The 23,995-nt window shown below is 44.6% G+C and overlaps 1 protein-coding gene across 1 annotated transcript in view; it reads right to left on the minus strand.

The window, feature by feature from the left end:
- Positions 1-23,995, minus strand: part of TRABD2A (TraB domain containing 2A) — an 83,053-nt gene that overhangs the window by 52,146 nt on the left and 6,912 nt on the right. Inside the window, exon 2 of the mRNA XM_082075635.1 lies at positions 22,288-22,848. Within this exon, the coding sequence (XP_081931761.1) occupies positions 22,288-22,848 (561 nt within the window). The remainder of the gene's footprint in view (positions 1-22,287; positions 22,849-23,995) is intronic.

Here is a 23,995-nt window from a genome sequence, read left to right on the forward strand (position 1 = left end):
ACCAGGGAGTTACTCCCCCAATCTCCTTCTCACACTCCCTGATGGTCCTCAGTCTCTCGACCTCCTCCTTAAGCTTCACCACCATGCTGAGCAGATCTTCCACCTGCTCACACTTCACACACATGGAACACCTACCTCCCTCCCCCAGCACCAGTAAGCTGCTCCCTCCAGCCAGAGACCTGAACAGCCAGAGATCAGGGCGGGCCCTCTATCTGGGTCACCTCAGTCTTTTTGTGACTAGCTCTCTGTCTGGAGATCATCATCAGCTGCAGTCTGTGAGACTGACAATAGGTGAGATGGTCTACCGAGCAAGGAGGGACAACCTCTGCACCCTGCTGCACGAGCTGCCACACCCGCTGCTGCAGCACAGTGTGGCTGGTACTCACTCGCTTCACAAGCTGGTCGCCCCTCCCAGGACCTGGTGGACAGCGATACATGGCTGCCCTCCCTGAGGCTTTTTCAAGGCGAGGGGCGGGGATGTGATCGCTGTCACGCCCACGCTACGTCAGCCGCTCTCGCAAGGGCTGCCGGGTGCTGCCGGGTCACAAAACCGAAACGAAAATCCCCCAATACCTCTAGATCTGCCGACACGGCTCCAGTGCCCCTCAATATTTATTTGAAATGCGGTCAGACAGACCAGTCGCCTAAGGACATCAGACAATGGTCCACGAAAGGACTGCACATTTTAAAAAGGCATCATCATAAAACAGACCCAAGCAATCACAAAATAAAAATAATTTCCAATTTAAGCCTAACTTTTTTTTTTTTTTTCCTGCTGGTGGAATTGTTGCAACACCACTGCACAAGATGGTTTGCAATTTTCCACCACCAGAAAGTGCTAATTCAATTTCAATTTAAAATAGCTGAAAACCACTATTTGATAGTGCTGCCATGGCTGGCCTTTTGTTACATTTCAAAATAGTTTTAATTCAAATTTTCTGCTTAACAGTTTCCAAGGACATGCTTTTATCTTTTAAAAGGCTGTTACTACATTTGCCTAGTGTAATTTTCTTGGATCTCCCTTCTTCTCCATGAATGTTCAAAGAGGCTGGATAGCAGCTTGTTGCACCCTGTTCTAGTTCCTCTAAAGGAAGACTTGGCTGTGTGCCATCTAGTCCCGCTGGTTTTGAAATGGTTAGTTTAGCCAGGTATCCTCTCACCCTCCCCTCATCAATAATGTAATGGCTAAACCAACATCAGTTCTGTTCCTTTCCTGGTAGATTATAGCAGCACTGCTTTTTAATTAAAATATTTGCTTGTTTCAGCCTGTCTGCCACCCTTAGATACTCCAAACCTGTTATTTCAAGGGCTTCTGAGCTTCTCTCTTTTTATTTTCCTTTCCTACCTTCACAGCTTTTGCTCCCATGCTGCAAAATAGTGCAAAGAATATTTCTGTGTCACAAAGGACTCTGCACCAGTGCAGGCCCACTGGTGGAGAGTTCTCAATTAAAATGTGGCCAACAGAAAATCTATTTTGAAACACTTGTTGCTTTTGCCAAATCCAGTCTCTTATCATGGCTTTATTAAGCCTAGAAGCAAATATTTTGTTCAGCAAGTCAAGTAAAAAGTGTTGGATTTAAATGAGCACAGTCAATTTCCTTCATTTGGAAGGGAACACAAGCAACAAAGCATCAGCTGCAGCAATAACTGCTTTGGTTAAACCCCAAAAGTCATCTGAAACTTCTCCATGGTTTTGCGTGGCAACTACACGTTTACAGGCTACTCAAGGCAGGCAGGCAGGAGCAGTACAAGGGAAGTCCCGTGTCTGCTTCTGTAAAGACTTTTTACAGTCTTTTGAGCTCCTGGCTGCTGACACAAGAAAATACCTCTGCATTTGTCATGATAGCCTTCATTCTCAGCCATGTTCTCTTTAAAAACCCCATAATGGAGAATAGGGTGTCTTTCAACGGTACTGGCAAGCACTACAGCTACAACACAAAAGAAGCCTTTGCAGAAAGCACGCACTCCAGAGAAGAAAAGAAAAAAACCAAAACACAAACAAAACCAAAACAACAACAAAAAAACCCAGCCCAAATGCTACTGTCAAGTTCCCTTTTCACAAAGAGTGATCAGATGCACCAAGACTTCTGAAACAAGTTACCAGGAGCTACCAGAAACCTGGATCCTGGGCTGGCTGCTGGCACTGGCAGTTAACGCTTCTAACTGCAAAGGTCTTCCTCCTTGTTTGCATATGTGAAATATCACAATCTTAGTCACACTGCTACAGCTGTTTAGGACAGAGCTCCCAAAACACTTGCTGCTCCTCTTTCCACATATTATAGCAATGCACACCAAAGACAGACTTTAGCCTGGCTTCGCCCCCCAGCCTGTGCTACTTACTAGCCATGGCTTTACCACAGCTTGGGGAGTCTGCAGTCACGCATGGCCTGAGTCCTGAGCAGTACTGCAAAAAGTCAGATACTGTGATCCAAGCACTCTGTCCAGGATCACTGCACAAACTGAGTGCACTAAAACACCACAATCTTTCCACATTTTTGTTTTATTCTTGATTATTCTAGCACTATTTAATAAGTATTTCTATTCACCAAAAGTTTATCGGATTTACTACATTAATAGATTAAAGTTTTCTACTTTTTGCCATTCCAAGACATTCTTTGCACTTAAATAAAACATTTGAAATGTATTTTATTAACATAACCCCACTGCATGTGAAAAGTCTACACTTATTGATGGGCTAAATCCACGTTCATTCAAAACAGTCTCACTACCTCATACATCTCTCTTCAGCGTGCTTTGCAGGAACAACCCCAGTTCCAGCTCTCCAAAAGCCTACTGAAATGGCTTGTTGCTACTCAGGAAACTGAATTCTCAAGTTAGGAAATTATCAACTTCTCACGAGTCCATAAAAAAACCTGGATCTAGAGTAAAGCATGTGGACAGGCTATATTCATTTTTGGAAAGCCAGCAGCAGAAGCAGCATCTGCTTCCCCTCTAGCCCACAGGACCTATTTGCAGAAACTTGCCTCCAGCCACCATTTGCCAGTAAGGCTCTCTGTCTCCTTGTCCTGGTTACCAAAGCCTGCCTCTACTCTCGACCTTGTCTTGCAAGCTCTCCTTGGTGTCCTTATACATGTCCTCTGGGCTCAGCCTCCTTTCATTTTTATCTGCTGACAACTCTCTGGCATGTTTCAGAACTAATGACTCAGAGGAGACAAACAAAGAGGTAAAGGAGGAAAGACCATGCAACCAGAGGTCCTGATGTGGGAGTTTTGAGGGATTTTCTTGAAAAGAATGGACATAATATGGAACTGAATTGAACAGGCCTCTGAGGCCTATGTGTCCAGCAGGAAAGCAAGAGTCAAGCAGCCTACATGCCTTGCGTGACTTTGTGCAGCCTTGAGCGAAAACTAAAGAAGGAGTGTTCCATGAAGAAGAGTCAGCAAGTCAGCAATAAAATAGTTACATTTTGCTTAACACTAGAACTTGTGCAGATACGTAAAATCCAATCACTTGTTAGTTTGCAGGACATGAACAGTAGCTATTGTCCAGTTACGTGCAGCCTTTAGATGCGTGGACAGCGCGTGGACAGGTCAAAAAGATACTTAAGGAGAGTTGTAACAAGCAATAAATGGCTTCGCTTGAATTCACAGTGTGGAGTCCGTGATTTTCATCCTCGCAAGTGGTGACCCCGACGTGATCCACAAGGAGAACTGACGGCAAGGGGACGACTGCTGTGAGGAACAAGCCCTGGCTGGAGTCAGCACGGCTGGACTGTGACCAGGATGCAGTCCGCAGGCTGTGTGCCTCCCGTTTGCTGCAGTAGCAACGAGCAAGGAATAGAGGATCCGATATCATTGCAACGGATACCCAAAGATGTGAGCAGCCAGGGGTGAGAGGAGATGGGGCAAAATACATCTAATGAAGAAAAAGCAATAGTGCAGATCCTCTTGCATATCCTCCCTAGGAGAGGGGTGAAATAAGAAGAAAATACTCTCAAAAAACTATTGATATGGTGCAGGGATAATGGGTTTCCTGCCAATCCATCAGGGGTTTTTCAAATAGAAACCTGGGGGAAAAAAGGGAAATGCGTTGTGGGAGGCAATCAAGCAGCTTGTCAGGAATGTGAATTAACTGTTTTACTGGTTTTTGTTACAGTTTTTTTGAAGTCTTGTGTGTGTAAGTGCACTGTAAGCTTTCTGATGGTTTTTACTTACGAGATGGGGTTGGAACGACTTTTTTCAGTCATGTTCCTAAGAAGTCAGTATTGGGAGGTGTTTTAGAACTTAGGAAAGCCTTTTGAAATATGAGGAAGGTAGATCTTCTGAAATATTATAATCTGTGGTGGCTGCTGTGTAAGTTAGATGAAGGGGGAAAGTGGCTGAAGAATAGAACCTTGAAGTATAACACTGTTGCAAATAATGTTGGTTTTGGAGTGATAATAGCAGTACAAAGTGTGGCTCTGCAGAAGATCATTAAATCATTATGGACGGTTTTGCGGGTGGAATGATTTGGGCTTCAACAGGCTGGGGGAGAATTGGCTGATGGTCATGGGGGGCTTGCTGGGGTCTGCAAGATGTTTTCCTTATTAACCTGTTTTCTTTGTAGGTATCTCTTTAAGCATATTACAGTTTAATAAGTCTTTGCCTGTTATATAGTACAGTAAGTTCACAGAATCATGAAAATCCGTTGACTCAAGATGTACATTTTGTGATTATACAGAAGATAGGGAACAATTTACTTCTATACTGTGTGAACGTGATTATAAGATTTTGTGTGTAATAGCTGTTACTTTTCTTTCCAGCATGCTAGCTTTATTCCAACATGCAGACTTGCGCAACTCTGTGATAGGCAGTATCTCATCTCAGTGTACTAAATTTGGCTTTTTTGTATGCACACCAAGTAAAGAATCCTGTTTTGGGATAACAGTTGCAGCACGCCAGATCAAACACTAAGAAAAACGTTGTACAGTCCAGCTTGCTAGAGCAGCGGGGGGGCAGGTGCCGGTTGGGCTCCAGCGTGCACTGACCTCCAGCGGTACCTCCACCTGGCTAAGCAGTAAGAGGTTCAAAGGTGCAATGCTATAATTGAGATATTGTTTTGAATAAGTGTAATTGTGATCCATTTGCATATTTGAATTTGATATCTGGTTTTCTTATCTGAGCTCAGTATTTTAATTTTCATACTTATATTTGGTACCAAAAGAATTTTGTTTGGGGAGATAATTACAAAATGGGAACCAGTTCCAATACTAAAGTACCACCTTGCTCCCCCTTAGGGTGCATCCTTATATATTAGAGTAACTTTTTGGAGAAATATTCTGATAAAAGAAACCACTCAGCCCATGTTCAAATGCAATATCATTTCAAGTTTCCTTATATCTTGAGGTGGTGTTGTACTCAACTGTAGTTTAAATGTAGAATTCTGAGTTTTAGTGCTATATTGTAATCAATGTTGTTCTACAGAATTTTGGAAAAAATGGGATGAAGTATAATAGTGTAACTTAATTTGCTCTTATTGTTATCTAATAATTTTGAGAACAGAAAATAATTGAAGTAATTAAACTCTGATTCGCATTGAATTTATGTGCTAGTTGGAAGTATGAGAAATTAAACTAAATGCTATGATGGATGTGAACTTGAAAGAGGTTGTATTTAAAAGTTGCTAGAATATGAACTCATTTGGATCTAGGAAAATAAAAGTAATAGACTGATGGTTAATATGCTGTTTGCAAAAGGTAAATGAGGCTGAGGAATGTAGCTATTGCTGAGCTAATTGGAATTGCATATAAAGTGTATTATGTTTGAAATGAAATGGGAAAACAAAAAAGCAAAATGTCCCAAGCCTGTGCTGTACAGCATGAATATAAATTTCAGGCCTGTGTCAAGCTGCAAAGTAAACTCAGCTAATTGTAACCAAGGAGTTTGCCAGGGCCAGGCAATTACCACTTAGCACCAGCAATCCCGCCACCTGCGTGGCCTTGTCTGTATCTAAACTGCAGCAAGACTAGCTGCCTGCTTCTAAAGCAACGAAAAGGGGGGTTTCCCCCCACCCACTGCAGCGATGTTGTAATACTGAATATGGCAGCCTAAGGGTAAAATTTAAAGGCATCTCCAGAGGATCCGCAGTTCTAATGAAGCTGAGAGATTAAACCAAAAAAATTTTAATAGACTTATTCCATGGTAACTAGTTGTAAAAAACTTCTCAGTAAATTCACCGTGATAGTTTTTGAGATTGTGGGAAAGAAAGAAAGGTGATTTTTTTAAACCAATATAATGCCAAATTTGGATCAAAGTTTTAACAGGTGAATTCTCATATTTGTCAGAAAGCCCTATACCTCTCTTGGGTTAAGATTTGTTAAGTAAATTGTAAGTTCAAATAACGTTTTCTGAGAATTTTGTTCAATTGCATGTCCCATAAGAAGATGCTTGGAAGGTGCAGATCTCCTTACTGCAAGCGACAAATCTCCGAGGAAATTTTGCATGCTGTATTTCCACTAGTATGGGCAACCAAAATATCAGTAAAGCCAGCACAAGAGTCAGCAAGTCAGCAATAAAATAGATACATTTTGCTTAATACTAGAACTCGTGCAGATATGCAAAATCCAATCACTTGTTAGTTTGCAGCACATGAACAGTAGCTATTGTCCAGTTACATGCAGCCTTTAGATGCGTGGACAGCGCGTGGACAGGTCAAAAAGATACTTAAGGAGAGTTGTAACAAGCAATAAATGGCTTCACTTGAATTCACATTGGATTGTGTGGAGTCCGTGATTTTTGCCCTCACGTCCTGATACCTAGTGTATGTGTTTGGAGCATCCAGTTCCTCCTCTCCCACTTCACATACCCCAGTCCTACAAGAGCATAGGTAGGGCACTTGCAAAATATGCTACACTGCAGTGTGGGGCCCAGGACAGTTTAGATTGTGCATAAACAGTTAAAGTGGGTATGTCAGCAGGCTGTTCCTCTGAAACTATTACAGTTAGCTAATTACCCAATAGCATTGTTACATTATGATTCACTCCTCTACGGTACTGCATCTCGTTCAACTTCCCCTTCCATCTAGCCAAGTCTTGGCTGGATGCACCAGTTATGCTACCAGCTCTCCTGCTGCTGGGAGTTCAAAGCCTACTTACTGCTCTTGTGCAACTACATTGCATCCCAGCTGCCTAGTGAAATGCTACACTGCTTGCCAGCAGCAAAGTAAAATCTAGAATACAGTGACCACTGAGGATACTAAACCTAGAAGATATCTAAGAAAAGGCCAACACTTAATCCAGCTGACCTAATTCACGTGCTTCAATCTGTTTGAACAGGTAACACTCTTTATCAGCAGGTCCAGATCAGCAGCCACAAAAATCACATTACAAGGAACATGGTTGAATGGAATATCTTTTCTTGTAGATGTAGTCCCAAACCAGACCCTTTTCCTGGGCTGGTTTCTAATTTTTAGTGAAGTTTCCCAGATCAAAAGATTAATGAAGGACTCAGTCTGTTACACAATTCATTCTCCTATAGAAGATATGATAATCCATTTTAACAGTACACCACTGATAAGAGTGTATCTGGCACTTCCTCTCATCCCTTTTTCCTTCCTTGCTCCTGACTGCATTTTCCTGCATGCATTTTCCACCATGCTCTCTCTGTCACCACTGGACCCTTGTCTGGTTTGTAAACCACTGCTCTTTACACAAGCAGCAACAGGGCTGGATGGTTGCAAAGTTTTCTGAGTAATGCAGATTTGGAAGTATCCCTAGATTTGGGAATGACAAGGCAGCAAGGACTTCAAGGCCATAACTGCTAGACTACCCTGCAACCCAGTGGTATGCTGCATCCATTGTTTTCTGCTGTGCCTACATACTGTCTTCTGTCTATGACCTCCTGTCAGGAGTTCTCCAGCTAAAAACTCCAGTACACATTTTGTACGTCCAAGTCCAGAGTGCTTTTGATACATGGGTCCAGAAACGTTATCTATTCCTGCCTTGCTAATGTAGCTTATCTTCCTCTGATTCTTATTATAAGCCAGTGAAACAAAGCAACTCCTCCATCTCTGTGCCTGCCTGGCCAGCATCTTCTCAGTACTAGCAAAGTTCAGCAGAACAGCTGTAATGCATTCACCATCCCTCAGCAATAATGCACCTCTAGTCCAGGAACTCCCTATGTCTGATAACCAGAAAGTGGGAGATCAAGCAGAGCAAAATAAATTTATGTATGTTGTGTTTCTTATGCTCATTCTCTAAGCACCATACAGGTGAAATCTAGCTGAAACCATGACTCCTAATTTTTATAGTTAAGCAGTGAAGGCAAAGCTCTTATTAAAAAGTCAGACTGAGCTGAGACAGTGGGTGCTGCTATGTTTACTCTTTGCCCAGGAATTTTACGTTTCACTGCTCACTGGAAAGAACATAAGTAAATAAAATTTGTCTTGTTGCACAATTTGGAGATGTAAACACTCCTTACTCAGGAGAGAACTGATAAAGTGGAACAGGAACCTCCCATGCCGCATCTGAGGCACAGAACTGCACATTAAATTCAGCAGAGTTCACACAGTAACAGGCTGTAAATCAGGGACAGCTGGACAAGTTGTTCAAGCGCAAAACAAGAAAACAAAAAGGTGACAAAGACTTTCACCAGTTATGAAGAAAGAAGTCTCTCTGCTGTAATTGAACACACCAGTAAAAATTACTGATGCAATGTGAAGCAATCTTTAGCATGCTTCTCCAGCCAGCTTGCTGTACAGCATTATGAGCGTGCACTCGAATACAAACCGTAATGGGCCACCCCCATGTCTGTTTCTGCTGTATGCCCCATCCCTGACTCTCAACACTGCAGCTGCACTGCTTCTTGCCAATACACACCTCTCTTGATGCGCTGAATCTACAAAGCTCTGCCTAGCTGCAAAATAGCACAAATTAGACAGTGGCTAGCAAAGCCACATGATGTCCTCACTATCTCACTAGGACAAGTTGTGAGGCTCTCCTCAAGGGCCCTGAAAAGACACAGACATGTGAAACCTTAAGGGATATATTAAAAGTGATGGAGAACACGAAGCACCCATCTCATAAGTTGTACCCCATGTCTTTAATTCTGCAGTTAAGCATTGCCTTCTCTAGTTGCTGCTCCATTTGCCAGATGATGTACAGCACAAGTGACTTGACTCTACCACATTTCAGTGACAGAGCCTGGTGTAAGTCAAGATCAATCACCTTGAAAAGCCTTGGAGCCAAATTCTGCAAGGTTACACACTGTGTGAAAATCAGATGAAAACAGTATGAGCAGATATGCATGAAATGTAAACACTGAAGAACAACCAGACCTCTACAGGACATGCTATGTGACTGCCACTGGTATAGCCTGGAGAGGCAGAGAGGAAAGTGGTGAAGGGAAGGGGGAAGGAGGGGAAGGAGGGGAAGGGGGAGGAAGGAGGGGAAGGGGGAGGAAGGAGGGGAAGGGGGAGGAAGGGGGAAGGGGCAAGGGGGAGGAAGGGGGAAGGGGCAAGGGGGAGGAAGGGAAGGGGCAAGGGGGAGGAAGGGAAGGGGCAAGGAGGAGGAAGGGAAGGGGCAAGGAGGAGGAAGGGGCAAGGAGGAGGAAGGGGGAAAGGGAGGGGGGAAAGGGAGGGGGGAAAGGGAGGGGGAAAGGGAGGGGGGAAAGGGAGGGGGGGAGGAAGGAAGGGAGGCAGGAAGTTCCTTTTTATCAAAAACCTCCAGGCAGACTCTGAACAGAAGTACTGTGGACAACCTCTGGCTCATTGCATAGGTCCTTGAGAAAGGAAGGTGAGCACAGAAACCAAGAACCCCTTCTCTGGGGAGGAAACGCAGCAGCACCACAGCAACCACGTTGTTCCCAGCATTGCAACAAGCTACATTTTTGCTGCTTCTATTGGGTAGAAGCTGATAAGTGTCTGTGCAGATCCCACCACTGCAGACCCTGGGAAGCTCTTTTACCCTCTGTGCCATGGTATGGCATTGTCTATATGGACAGCACATGCCCTGGTGAACTTGTTTCACCAGCTCATGCTCTGTCCTCCATTTCCCAGCTAGAGGAAAGAGCATTCCTTTTTACCTCCCAAGGGGCTGTCACTGAGTGGAAATCTGAATCTTATCTCACCCTTCCCCAGATGCTCTGCCACCCTGCAGGCCAGGAACCACTCCTGTCTGGAGGGCATTTTCCATGTAGTGTGTTCCATGTAGGTCGTGGGAGACAGGCAGTTGGACAGGCATGGCATCTGGTCAGCTTCTGGCGATACAAGGTAAATCTCTCTTCCTCCCTGCGGACCCACGTCTTGGCTGTGGAGAAACTGCCAGACATGTTAGCTGAAAAATTATCCCACGAGTTTGAGCATTTCAAAGACAAGTGCCGCTCCCACCTGTATGGCCTAGGATCTCAGCTACTTGGAGTGAGCATGTCTCCAATCAAGAGAGAGAATACAGAAGGTATACAAAATGGGCCACCCTGTGTTTTTCCCTGCATGACCATGAGTAGGTGGAATGGGAAATCTACCTCAGTCCTAGAGGCAGAGGTACATGAGTTGCAAGGGAAGAGAAACACAAGAGGGGATTCTGCCAGAAAAATGTTGCTCCAGTTTCCAGCAGGCAGTTCCGCAGACAGAGTAGAAGAGCTGATCTTATTCTGACCCTCTTGAACAGGGTTCTGATTCATTCTTGCAAAAAGGAAGCAAAAAATACTATGACCAGGACTACAGTGGCCCTGCCTCCAGCCAGATGAAGGAGAGGGATAACTAGGTTTATTAGACTCTCTGGATTTGATGACCTGGAATGTCAGATCCACAAGAGTACAAGGCTCTAGTGAACACTAGGGCCCAATGTACTCTAATTCTGTCAAATTATGAAGGGGCAGAGCCCATCAGCATTTCTGGAGTGACTGGGGGATACCGACGGTTGACTGTATTAGACACTGAGGTGAGTTTGACTGGCGAAAGCACCCCATTGTGACTGGCCCAGATACTCTGTGCATCATTGGTATAACTACCTCAGGAGAGGGTATTTTAAGGACCCCAAAGGGTACCGGTGGGCTTTTGGCATAGCAGCCATGGAGTCAGAGGGCATTAACCAGCTGTCTACCTTGCCCAGTCTCTCAGAGGACCCTTCTGTTGTAGGACTGCTGAGGGTCAAAGACCAGCAGGTGCCACTTGCTACGACGACAGTGCATCAATGGCAATAAAACACAAACCGAGACTCCCTGATTCTCATATGTAAGGTGATTCATCAACTGGAGAGCCAAGGATTGATCAGTAAGACTCACTCCCCCTTTAACAGTCCCATATGGCCAGTGAGGAAGCCCAGTGGAGAATGGTCACTAACAGTAGGCTATCGCAACCTTGAATGAAGTCACACCACCGTTAAGTGCTGCCATGCCAGACATGCTAAAGCTGCAATATGAACTGGAGTCAAAAGAAGCCTAGTGGTATGCAACAACTGACATTGCTAATGTATTTTTCTCTATTCCTTTGGCAGCAGAGTGCAGGACACAGTTTGCTTTCACCTGGAGGGGCATCCAGTACACCTGGAATCAACTGTCTCAGGGGTGGAAACACAGCTCCACTGTTTGCCATGAATTGATCCAGGCTGCACTGGAGCAGGGCAAAGCTCCAGAACACCTGCAGTACATTGACAATGTCATCGTGTCGGGCAACACAGCAGAAGAATTTCTTGAGAAAGGTGAAAGGATAGTCCAGATTCTTCTGCAAAACAGTTTTGCTATAAAATAAAGCAAGGTCAAGGGACAAGAGATCCTGGTTTTAGGAGTAAGATGGCAGGATGAATGTGGGTTGTCTAAATTCATATGATGTGAATTGATCTATAACATAGTCTTATATATATATATAATAAGTTAGCTAGTCTGTTGTAAGAGTAGGCCATGACAACAGTGGGAATGTGCTGCAGTGGAAAATTACAACGTGCTGAAGCTAAAACAAAGAACAAGGGACTTACTGTGATAAACAGGTGTCTTCTCCTTGCAACAGAGTATATCTTATGACCATGAAACTAGCAACTGTTAGCAACTATTAGCGATGGGAACGTAGCTTGTAAAACCTTCTCAGCCGAACTAACTTTGTAAAAAGTAACTAATCAGTATGTAACACGTTAGCCTTAGACTATATAAATGTGTCGCCTCTGATCAATAAATCGGACATTTGTTTGCATCAAACTGCGTCCCCGTCTCTCAATCGCGGCAGATGAACATCGTCAAATTCCAATGGATGTGGTCAACAAAATAGCAGCTATGTCTGACCCAACTAATAAAAAGGAAACGAGACTTTCTTGGGGGTTGTGGGTTTTTGAAGAACACACATTCTAAGCTATGGTCAGATTGTGAGCCCTCTCTACCAAGTGACCCAGAAGAAGAATGATTTTGAGGGGGTCCTAAGCAACAGCAAACTTTTGAACAAATTAAGCAGGAGATACGCTGGGCCATGGCTTTTGAGCCAGGCCAGTCACAACAAGATGTTAAAAATGTGCTCTACGCAGCAGCTGGGAAGAATGGGCCTACCTGGAGCCTTTGGCAGAAAGCACCAGGGGAGACTCGAGGTCTCACCTGGGGTTTTGGAGTCAGGGATACAGAAGATCTGAAGCCCACTACATCACAACTGAAAAGGAGGTATTGGCAGCATATGAAGGGGTTTTGAGCTGCTTCTGAAGTGGTTGGTCCTGAAGCGCAGCTCCTCCAGGCACCTTGACTGCTGGTGTTGGGCTGGATGTTCAAAAGGAAGGTCTCTTCTACTCATCATGTAACTGATGCCACATAGAGTAAGTGGGTCCAATTATCACACAACAGGCTTGAATGGGGAACCTTGATCACCCAGGGATCTTAGAAGTGATCACAGACAGGCCAGAGGGTAAGGATTTCAGAATATTGCCAGAAAAATGGACTATTAAAGACTACACTAAGAGCAGCAGGTGGTGGAACTTTGAGAAATTGGGATTCAAATTTAGCAAAGGCCACCTGGTTGGTTGACACCAGGGGATCTACCAAGTGAGCTGGCCCTGCCCAGTCTAAGCTTCCACAAATTGCAGAAGGGAATAAAGTCCCGGTGGTGCACCTGAAGATTGTGTTGGGGAAAACAGCCTGGGTTACTCCTGCCTTGGGCAAAGGCAAACCCATCCATGGGATTGCTTTTGCTCAGGAGCCTGGGTGCACTTGGTGGGTAATGCTGAAGGATGGATGAGTTCAATGTGTACCTCCAGGGGATTTGATTCTGTTTGAGAATACTCCCATGATGTGAATTGCATGATGATAATTGCTGCATAATACTATATACCAGAGTAACAATATTCAGTAAATATCTTTCAGGTTAACGAAGCATGAACTTCAAAAAAACTCAATGAAGTGTGGCAATGATGTAACCTGACCTGGCTCCAACAACTGGCATCAAGCCACCTCCTTAAGGCTGATGCCTTTGACCTGCAAACTGTGAGCACAAGCTATGTGTTCCAGATGCAGCATGCAGTAATACAACACTCCAACATGACACTCCATCTTTCCTGCCTGTCCTGATAAGAGTCCAAAATCAAAATGGACTCAATGAACATTTCAAAGGAATGAGACTACACCATGAACTAAAGGAGAAAATATCTGTGTGCATATATATGGACATGTATTTAAGGTGGTAGTAATTAGTTGAAGTGTGTGGGTAAATGCAAGACCTGAGCATGCATAAATGGTATAGAATAAGGGGTGGAATGTGCTGGGTCAGTCAAGATGGGGTTAATTTCTACACTGCCAGGACATCTGAGTATTCAATACCATATGAGGTCACCCTCAGTTATAAAGGCAAATAGCCAGTGGGTGGTGTCCATTCTGCAGGTGCAGCCAGGAGCTGGGCAGTCTGGGTGCGGTGGCTTCCTCATCAGCCACGCAGTTTGGACTAACACCTTTGTATTTCGGCCACGAGTTGGGGCTAAGGGCGGGGGGCGGTTTCTTGGCAGGAGCTGTGTCCAGGTCAAGGAGAGACTTTAAGCGCAAGCTGCGGCAGGACCCGCGTACCACTCCGGGGCTGGGGGAGCACTGTGTGCTTCTGTAGGTTCTCTTGTTGTTGTTGTTGTTAATCCTTGATCATTTTTTTTTCCCTGTCCTTCACTGTCTCCTTAAACTGTTCTTATCACAACCCACGAGTTTTGCTTTTGTTTTCTGATTCTCCTCCCCATCCCACCGGGGTGGGGCAGGGGTGAGAGAGAGACGTGGTTTTAGCTGCTGACTGGGTGGGCTGGGGCTAAACTACAGCTGAGATCTAACATAAGAATATATTCCTAGGACTTTACCCATTTCTTCCTAAGAGACTGATGCAAAAATTCACTGGTCTCTGCAGGAGATCCTTTCCTTATTTACACAAGCTTTGCATCAAGAAACATCAGCTGCTTTTTCACAAAATTCATTAAGACTATCAAGCCCTCTCCAATTTCCACTGTCAACCTGCTTCACCCTTGGCCAACTTGGTCTGCATGCAGAGGGAGCTGCATGGAAGTTGCTTGAAACTGCTTGTCTAGGGTTAACTGCAGATGTCTAAATGTTCCAGATTTTTATAAGACAGAACAAAATGTACATTGATTCCATGCATGAATCAGCAGCCCTTGAATACTCCCCAGCAATCTTTTTTTTTTTTTTTTTTTCAGAGAGCTGTTTGTTAATTTAAAGCCTGAATGATGGCAATTCTACCAGATTCTAAGGCGATTTTTTCAACTAGCTAATTGACTTCACTAGAAACCAATTATATTGATTCTGATAGTGTGCATCCTCAGAAGCTAGGCCACTGAACTGGGGGCTAGCATCATCCTGCCTTCTCTTAGCTTTTTACCAGCTGCAGAGCCCATCAGCCTTTTTAAGCTTTGAGCAAACTAAAGTTTGGGTAGCCTGACAAGCTACCTAACTCCTTGTTCCAGAATAATGCTGATACAGTAGGATTGTCCCTCTTCCTCAGACAGATAACCAAACATACTCCTGAAATGACTCGTCAGTTTCTCTACAAACAACTTGGTAGATCAGGTTTCTTACTCTCCTGTTCTACAGGCATGGTCTTCAGCTCTCAGATTAATTGTGTAGCTCTTTTCTGGCCTTGTTCCAATTCTTCAATGTTCTCTGAAGTGTTGACACTGGACTGCAGTGTTCCTGCAGTGGCCTCCCCACCACATTTCTCCCCTGCTCCCACCACTCACCTGAGGACTGCAGCCTCCCTCTCAAGCTGCAGTATTTGGCTTGGCAGTCATGTTAGCTAGTTATCTTCCAAGTCCTTTGCACCATCATGTATTCCAGATAAGGCCTCCAACCTTGCTTGCCTCCATGCTTTGCTCCTAGATGTACAGCCTTACAATTAACAGCACTAGACAAGACCAGCTTTCAGGTGACTCAGCTCTGCTCCCACAACTGACTTGTCGTTTACCTCCTCTCCATCTGCAGAATCTCCATGTTTCTGCAAACAATTATTTGGTATTTACATCATTGACAAAGCCACTGGGTAATGCAGGGCCAGGAACAGATACCTTCTGTACTTCTTTACAAGCTTCTTCTTAGCTTCCCTCCTCCCTGGTGAAGGATGACTCTCCCTCTGCAGCCATTTTATGAGAATGATCACTTCCCCTGAGCTGTTTACAATAAGCCACTTTGATTTTGTCTAGTATGTACTCCTATATCACTAGAAACAAAGTCAGAAGCCTCCAAATCTACGTATAATTATGTTGACACAATTTTTATCAGCAAAAATCACACTCTTATCAAGAAGTGGGGGATTGTATTTGTCTGACAAGGCCAGTTTCCCATTGAAGGAAATGGGCTAGCATCATCCTGCCTTCTCTTAGCTTTTTACCAGCTGCAAAGCCCATCAGCCTTTTTAAGCTTTGAGCAAACTAAAGTTTGGGTAGCCTGACAAGCTACCTAACTCCTTGTTCCAGAATAATGCTGATACAGTAGGATTTTTCCACTCCCTTGGAAGTTTTTCGAGTACCTATATTAATGATTCAAAGACTTCCTTGGCTTAGTTTCTAAATATTCTGGATTGTAAGTTAACCATTGTTAATGTTTTGTGCATTTAAAAACACTGACATGTAACATTTTTCCTAACTTATGGAAGTAATTTCTTACTAGAGCAGAAAATATCCCTTATGGCTAAGCTTTGAATACAGAGTACTCCTTTCCAAACACCAAGAAATAGTTACTGGTTGTTTCTGCCTTTTCTGTTTCATAAGAAACAATTTTGCAACCCTGTTCAGTATGGAGCCTGTACCACTGCTAGGATTTCATGAATCCCTGCTACATTTAAAGAATCCTTTCTTATTATACCAAACCTGCTGCCCAAAGGCTCTTCATCAGTACCCTTCAGTTTTCTCATCAGTTGTTTGCATTTCTTTCCAGATTACTTGTCCAAATCACTTCCTCTATATTTCCATTAATTGTTTTGGGGGTTTATTGCTGGTTTCATCTCCTCTGCTAAGCGAAACAGCTTTTTTTAACTAAATAATTAATCTTCGCAAATGCAGAATTGTGATTTCTCAAGGACCTCATATAGCATTCTTGAACAACTCCCAATTATCATTCACTTTTTTTATGCTCAAGTTCTTCCTCCCACTTTATTTGGCCTATAATTATTTTCAGTTTGGGGAAACTGGGCCCACTTGAAGCACCAATCATACACATTATTGGTTGGGACTATATACTCCCTTTTAACATAGCAAATTAAGTTTGGACACAATTATTTATACCTAAGCAAACATTCTTTTCAGTTCAGTGATTAATTCATTTTTATTAACCTGGATGAGGTCTGAAATTACATTGCTCCAAGCCAGCTGTGATATCTTCCAGATAGAGTGTTATTCATATATGTGTTTCAGGCAATAGGTTTCTTCCAGTGCTGCAAAAACACACCTGAAATTCCTAAATGGAAGTGTATTTCTTCTCTTCTGTCAGCCTTTCAATGAGCTGCTCACCCAGGCATTGTGCAATATTGATAATAAGTACTTCTGTCCCCTGTGGTGGTGTTGATTAGCTACAACCTTGAGCTTGATGTCTTCTTTCGACTTACAAACAACTTCACAGCAAATAAAGACAGATGGGGTGTCACCCTCTCTTCTTTCTCCATTTCATTCTTCCTAGAAAGCATGGATGTAGCTACTTTATTTATAAACATTCCAAATATGCAACTCATTCCACCAGACTCCAGCTGTAACAACAGTCTATTTATCTTAATAAACATGTCTTATAAATTCACACAGGTGGTCAAACTGCTACACATTCCCTGCAGAATGGTTTGCTTTGGCCAGAATCAGGTAAGAGCTTCAAAACTGAGTTCAAGAGCATCAGCAGCAAACCTCTGTATGTCTAGCACTGGCTAAGGGTATGTCTTCCCTACCAGGACAGCCATGGTCAATCAGGCCAGCAACCACAGCGTCAAGCCCACTCAAAGCTGCACAACCAAGTGAAAGACCTCAGAGAGTTAGTTTTGTGCAACTGTGGAAAGCTAAGCTGCTTTAGCCTTCTTTACTGTCCTTCTGGGTGCACAGCAGAGGAGTAAAACTTTGTGAAGAGATCAGTGCTCCTCCATGCAAAAGAAGTCTAAGAGAAGCTCGAGCAATAACAAAACCTTGCTTTTCAGCCAGGACTCAATAGTCTGACTAAAGGTTTGCAGGTGGAGAGGCAGTAAAATGCTTATGATAATGTATAGATGAAAATTCAAAGTTTCTCACCAATTAAAATCTTTCAGCAATTAATCCAGGACCTCAGCAAAGGTAATGCTTTTACTTGAAACAACTGAAAATTTGGTCTACACTGAATCAGAGGAATGCAGGGCTGCAGCATCAGTAGCAGGGTCCCCAAAAACACCCTGCACCGGGACACTTCCAGCAGCACATCACTGCAGTGCTGCAGTTCTCCTGCTAGTTCAGAGTTTCTGGTGTTACTTATATAATTGGTTCCCACAAAAATTCCAAACACTTCCTCTGAGCTTGTACAAAGCTTTTCAAAATGCCACAAGGTACCAGAAAAGCAAAGTCAGGGAGCTGTAGTGACATAGGTCCTTGCTGTCTTGCCCCAAGCATGAGTGAAAACAGGCTGGAGCCACTTTCAGAGTGGACTCCTTGCTCAGCCAAGTGGAGCACATCCTGAAACCCATTTCCTTGGTGGGGTAGGATGGCTCATCCTGTGTGACAGCCCCATATGCCAACAAGTGCCACCTCTGAAAGGCAAAAGGGAATGGTCGTACTTTGGGCACTCTCAAGACAGCAACAAGGCATGATGTGCTCCCCATGAGCCACACATCTCAGTGGGTGTCTCACTACAACTATTGCAAGTGGCCGCTGTGAGGATACCTCACCACCAGACATACCTAGCAAAGGCTGCCAGCACCTTAGTTTTTACCTTTGGGAGAGAGGAACAGACAGTAGATACAAGTCCAAACTTCCTGTATTCAAGCTCAAACCAGTTTGTGAGAAACACAACCTGGACACAGCCTGAGTGTGCCAAAGCACAGCCTGCTTACAGATGCATGGCATGGTACAGGCCAAGGCCAGTTCATTTTCTGAGCCCATACCAAACCAACATTCATGACACTACAGCTGGAGCCAACAGCAAAGCTACACAGGATTTAGGATGAAGCACTAATGCCTCCAATTCAGCAAACATGTAAGTACATGCATAACTTGAAAGGAACAGCTGGGAGGTCTGAGGGACTGACTCCAGTGCTTGATGTCAGAAGTGGCAGCTAATACATGGCTACAGAGCCTTTAATCTTCTGGAAGCCCAGATGCTGCTAGGAATGAGACCTCCATTCTTATATGGTATTGCAACACATGGAAGAAGGTGGGATGGGAGAAAAATAGTCTTTAAGAAAAACTAGCTTGGAAACAGTATGAAACAGGAAAGTAAACACCATGGCCCTGGCATGGAGACAGGCCAATCTTTCCATACTCCCTGAAGTTGCATAGATCTTGGAACAAGAGAGGGGGATTGAGAAGGCAGTAAAGTATTTCACAGATTGTGTACACAGCATTGCATACCATATAGAAATGATATTTTTATGGCCTGGCTATTTAGTCAGCCAGCCCAAGTTGAGCAAGAACAGAGAAATTTGGCAGGTAAAATAAGAGAGTCATAAAACAGAAGAAGAAACTGGAATAAATACAGCCAAAGAAAAAGAGACTGCGACAGACAGTGTTAGCCATTGTATGTGTGGGGGGGTTTGTTTATTTTTTTTCCTCTCTTTGCAAGATGAAGGAAGTCTCTAGCTTGGCTTTGTTTGCACTTCGCAGTTACTGAGCGTTGTGCGACCCCAGCAAGACAATCGATTATAAACTGTTCCAGACCTTAACCTGCAATAATGTATCCACGCCAACCAGACCTTGTCCAATAGTATGGGTCAAAGGAGAAGCCTAGCTAAGAAAAATGTATTGCTTTTAAGTGACCTAGGAGTCCTCCTCATAAGCTAGTACAACCATGTCATAAATGAAAGGGCAAACTCAATGCAGAAACAAACTAAGAGCACTAAACTTGCCTCCCTGCCAAGTAAATAATCTCTCTGTGACTCTGCTGCAACCAAAAAAAGGCATTTCTTGCACAGAATTAGACCATTCCTTATGGGTTTGTGTCCCCGTATTCCCCAGCAGAAGTTCATAAGCTGTCTGTGTGTGTCCACTCTCTTGAAAAGCCCACAGAAGTGGTCTGATACTGGGGGTTCCCAGAGAGCAGCACAATATCAGAGGAAATCATTTGGAAATAGCCTATTTCAATTCTTTCTTTGGTTTATATTAAACACATAATTAACTCAACTGTCTGAACAAACTGAGGATAAAGCTCTGAAATCAAAGATTTATAGAATTGCCAACAGTGAGAGTTCACAAGTCAGATTCTGAAACAAACATGAAATTGGCCTAGAAACATCAAAATAATCTCCTACTGCTTCTCCTTTTCCTCAGCGCACCTGTATTGGAAATCCAGTAGCAGGCAGAAGTGAGGGTGTGAATTTGCAGTGCAGTAGCAGCTCCAGACCTGCTCCCACAGGCAACTGTTTGCTCCTTCCTCATGCAAATGAGCAGGCATGGGAGGAGCCACAGCTCACATGATGCACATGCTCATTTTCTCTCATCATGGGGTAATTACAGGCTGTGACTTTTCCAACTAGAGCTAAATTTCTCCTGCCTTTCTGGTCATCCAGACACCCTTAACAGGGCTTTCACAATAAATGTCACCAGGTTGGGCAACTCCAGGTGTTGCAGCCCAGAGGTGTGTCCTCACCCATACAGCTTCCCAGCTCATGTGGTATTTATTCCACTTGAAAAACATCACAGCAAGAGCCAATCTTTGAACACAGCTGTGTGAAGGCCGTAAAGCAAGTGTCAACAGTTGCACGAGCTTAATAGTGACTTGATTTGCAAGCTATATTTCTTAGCTTCCTTACCACTGTGGAGAAAGCACATGCCTGAGCCCCCAAGCTTCTATCATGCTAAATCAGAGGGGCAGTATCAGCAAAAGAAAACCACTGGCAATAATGTTAATAAAGCCTCGACCAGATAAGAGTTAGAGGAGATGCAACTTTCCAGCTCATTTCTAGGGTGGCTGCAAGCAGTGACAGCACAAGGATTCAAAGCACAGTTAAGCAAAAGTCTGGAGATGCCAATGAGGTTGTCCAGGTCCAGACAAGGGAAGACAAGGGCACAGATACCCCGCCTGCAGTTAAGGACTTCACAAGTGATGCACCCTGGGCTGCTGTGCTATTTCACGCACCATGGTCTCCTGCCAAGATTGATCTGGGTAGCAGCATTTCTGACATCTGTCTCCAAATGCTGTCCATGCTCTTGCTGGGCTGCACCTCTCCTTCTGCTCTTTCCTTTCCAGCACAGGAAACCACACTACACTGATGGGACAGGTTTCAGGATGACAGGGAGAGCATCAGCTATCAGTCGAAACCACCCAGCCCCATGACCAAAGAATAGCAGCACAGCCTTCTGCTGTATCAACCACTCCTCCCAGTTTTTTATCATCAGGAAACTTGCTCAGTCTCTTCATCCAGGTCATTGATGTTGAACAAGACTGGACCCAGTACTGGCTACTGGGGAACACCATTAGCTACAGGCCTCCAACTGGACTCTGCACTGTGGATCACAACCCTCTGAGCTCTGCCAGTTCTCAATCCATCTCACTGTCCACTCATCCAACCCACACTTCCTGAGCTTACCTATGAGGATGTTGTGGGACACATTTTCAAAAGCGTTGCTGAAGTCAAGGTAGACAACATCCACTGCTCTCCCTTTGTCTACCCAGACAGTCATATTATCATATAAGGCTATCAGGTTGTTCAGACATGATTTCCCCTTTGTGAATCCATGTTGACTACTCCTGATAACCTTATTTTCCTCCATATGCTTGGAGATGGCATCCCAAATGAGTTGTTACATCACACTTCCAGAGACAGAGGTAAGGCTGACTGGCCTGTAGTTTCCCAGGTCATCCTTCTTGCCCTTTTTGAATGCCACTTCCTCTCCCCAAACTAGCACACCGTTGGAGCAAAAGTAGCCGAGGTCAGAGAGCAAGCTTATGCCTGTTTGTGATCCCACTGGGCAGTCAGTAAGTGACAGATGCTACTCCTTGTTGTATTTAGTTCAGAGATTAGAGCCCATGACCACCCCATCCAACACACGGGCAACACAGAGGTCATTCTACTTGCCTTGTGTGACACTGCATGAACAACATTGCTAAACTCCAGATGGTTTGCAAACACAAAGACACTTCACATAGGCCTTCACTACCCTGTGGAGGTCCCTGCAGGAAGCTGTGCTGTGCTGACCCTCACCTGGTCTCAAAGAAAACGAGAAAAGGGGAATAACAAAACAAGATGCACTTTTCCCAATGCAGAGTATGGGCCCCTACTTCTGGGGGCACTGAAGGGTCCACTAGGATACTTTTCCAATCAGCACTTATTTCTCAGCTTTACTCACAGTATCCCTGCTTCCCCCAAGTGAAGTTCTTAACTAACTAGCTATTACAAAAGCAAGTTTAGACACTGAGCCCCAGCCTTCCCTGGCCTCCTGCAGGGCAGCCCAGCCAGGGTCAGAGAGCAGATATCCAAAGGTCCATTGCCTCTTGGGCTAGAGCCTGCCCAAGGCTGCCCAGAGAAGAGGAGAGCAGTCTCCCCAGGCCAGGTCTAAATGAATTTAGGACACGGTCTGAACTCCTACAGTTACCAAACTCTCCTGAGGGCACAGACAAAGGCACAGGCTGCAGGAAACAAATGCGAGTCTCTGGGAGAAAGCACTTACCCCATACCCCAGCCCATGTACTTGCTGCTGGGATATCCACCCAGGCAGCCAGCACCCTGCACAACACTCCATCTCACCTGAGAGAAGTTCAGCCCATTGAGCGGGTGGCACTGCTCCTCCACTTTCTCCACAGCACCCGTTTGTTTACTCAGCCGCTCTGCTTCCTGGGCCAAGTACAGATCCAGGACGGGTATGCCTCGTGACTTGATGTCTACCTCCGTCAGAGAGTTCACCATCAGCATCACCCACACAGGCCTCTTCCGCTCCCAGTTACCAGCAATGGCATTGAAGAGGTAGTCTGCGTACAGTCCTTTGCCCTGCTGGTCTGGGGTCAGCCAGGATGGCATCATGAGTTTGATGTACTCCAGGTGCTGCTTGAGCCGGCGGTAGATGTCACGGGGCAGCACATCCTGGAGGTTCTCCCCATGTGGAAGGAGCTGGCAGCTGGTGAGAGCCGAGATGGTGTAAGGATCAGTGAGGTCCAGCTCAAAGTACACGATGTGGCTCTGCTGGAAGGCCTTCTTGGAGTTGTCTGGAATTAAATCCCAGACACGTGTGTATGGGACATGGATAGTGCCAAAGAAGTAAGATGGAGGATCTCTCTTGATAGTCCACAGGAAGGAGTTCAGCTCACTTTGCTGGGGGAGAGGAGACACAGCTGAATAAGTACAGACATTTGCACTAGGCCACTGCAGTACAGGGTTTAAGGAAAACACGGTGCCAAGCCAGGTGACTTGGCTCAGCAGCTTGCCAGCATGGATTTCTCCTAAAGGAGCTTTGCTCACACAGAGTCCTCTTTGACCAGCCTTTTTATCAGGTCTTGAGCTCAAAATTCAATTTTTATCCATTAAAAACACAATCAGATTTGCCTTAGCTTTCTCCTTCTGAAAGGCAACACTGGGTCTTTTTAACAGCAAAGCCACCCAGTTCATCACCTGATATCTACCAAAACCATCAGCAGAGCACAGCCCCAGCAGGCCATGCTCCAGGCAAGAAAGACACTTATCCAGCTTTCACCTTTTATCGAGTCAAAAGCTGGCATCACTTTGCTGAAGCAGAGCAGGACAGCAGGGTTTCAATCACATTCATCTTGATGCATCTCACTTCAGCACAGCAAGGCATTTTTCATCAAAGAAACTGCTGTAACACTTAGGATGCCACAGTATCTGAGGAGAACTTTCCATTCTGAGCAAGACACCAAACAAAAAACACAGGTGGCAGGCAGACTTGCTGGAGCAGGTAGAAATATGGTTTGACAGGGATGTAGCAGATGGCAGACAAACACAGTCAAGATGTCTCACAGCCCAGTGCTCCTCTTTCTTAAGCAGAGAAGCACATGAAATACCTTGGAAGATAAAGGAAGAAATTCCACAGGCCAAACCTGGCCGATGGTTTGAAGGCATACTCTTTTAAACATGAAGGAGGAAAAAGCTCTTTCTTTAGATTAGCTTTTAGAATCTCTCAAAAACCACAGCCACCAGGAAGTCACAATCAAGACTTAAGTTTGTTATGCTGCTAAATATGCCTTGCAGAATCCTCAGGAAGACTAAAGTACAAAGCTGTGCTCAAGCCCTAAGCAACCCTGCAGGACAGGAGAGCAGATGGGGCAAAGTTGATCCTGCTTGGATCCTGCGAAGTCACTTTACACCAGCAGGAGGCACGACCTCTGTCACTTACAACATGCATGCCACTGGTGCAGTGGTCCTTACTGGAGCAATAGAGACAAACAGTTACTATCTTTCTGCACAGACAGTAAGAGGTAGCCTTTGCATGTCTAAGAGAACA

Source organism: Streptopelia decaocto (assembly GCF_964273445.1).
Source record: "Streptopelia decaocto genome assembly, chromosome: Z".
Taxonomy (NCBI): domain Eukaryota; kingdom Metazoa; phylum Chordata; class Aves; order Columbiformes; family Columbidae; genus Streptopelia; species Streptopelia decaocto.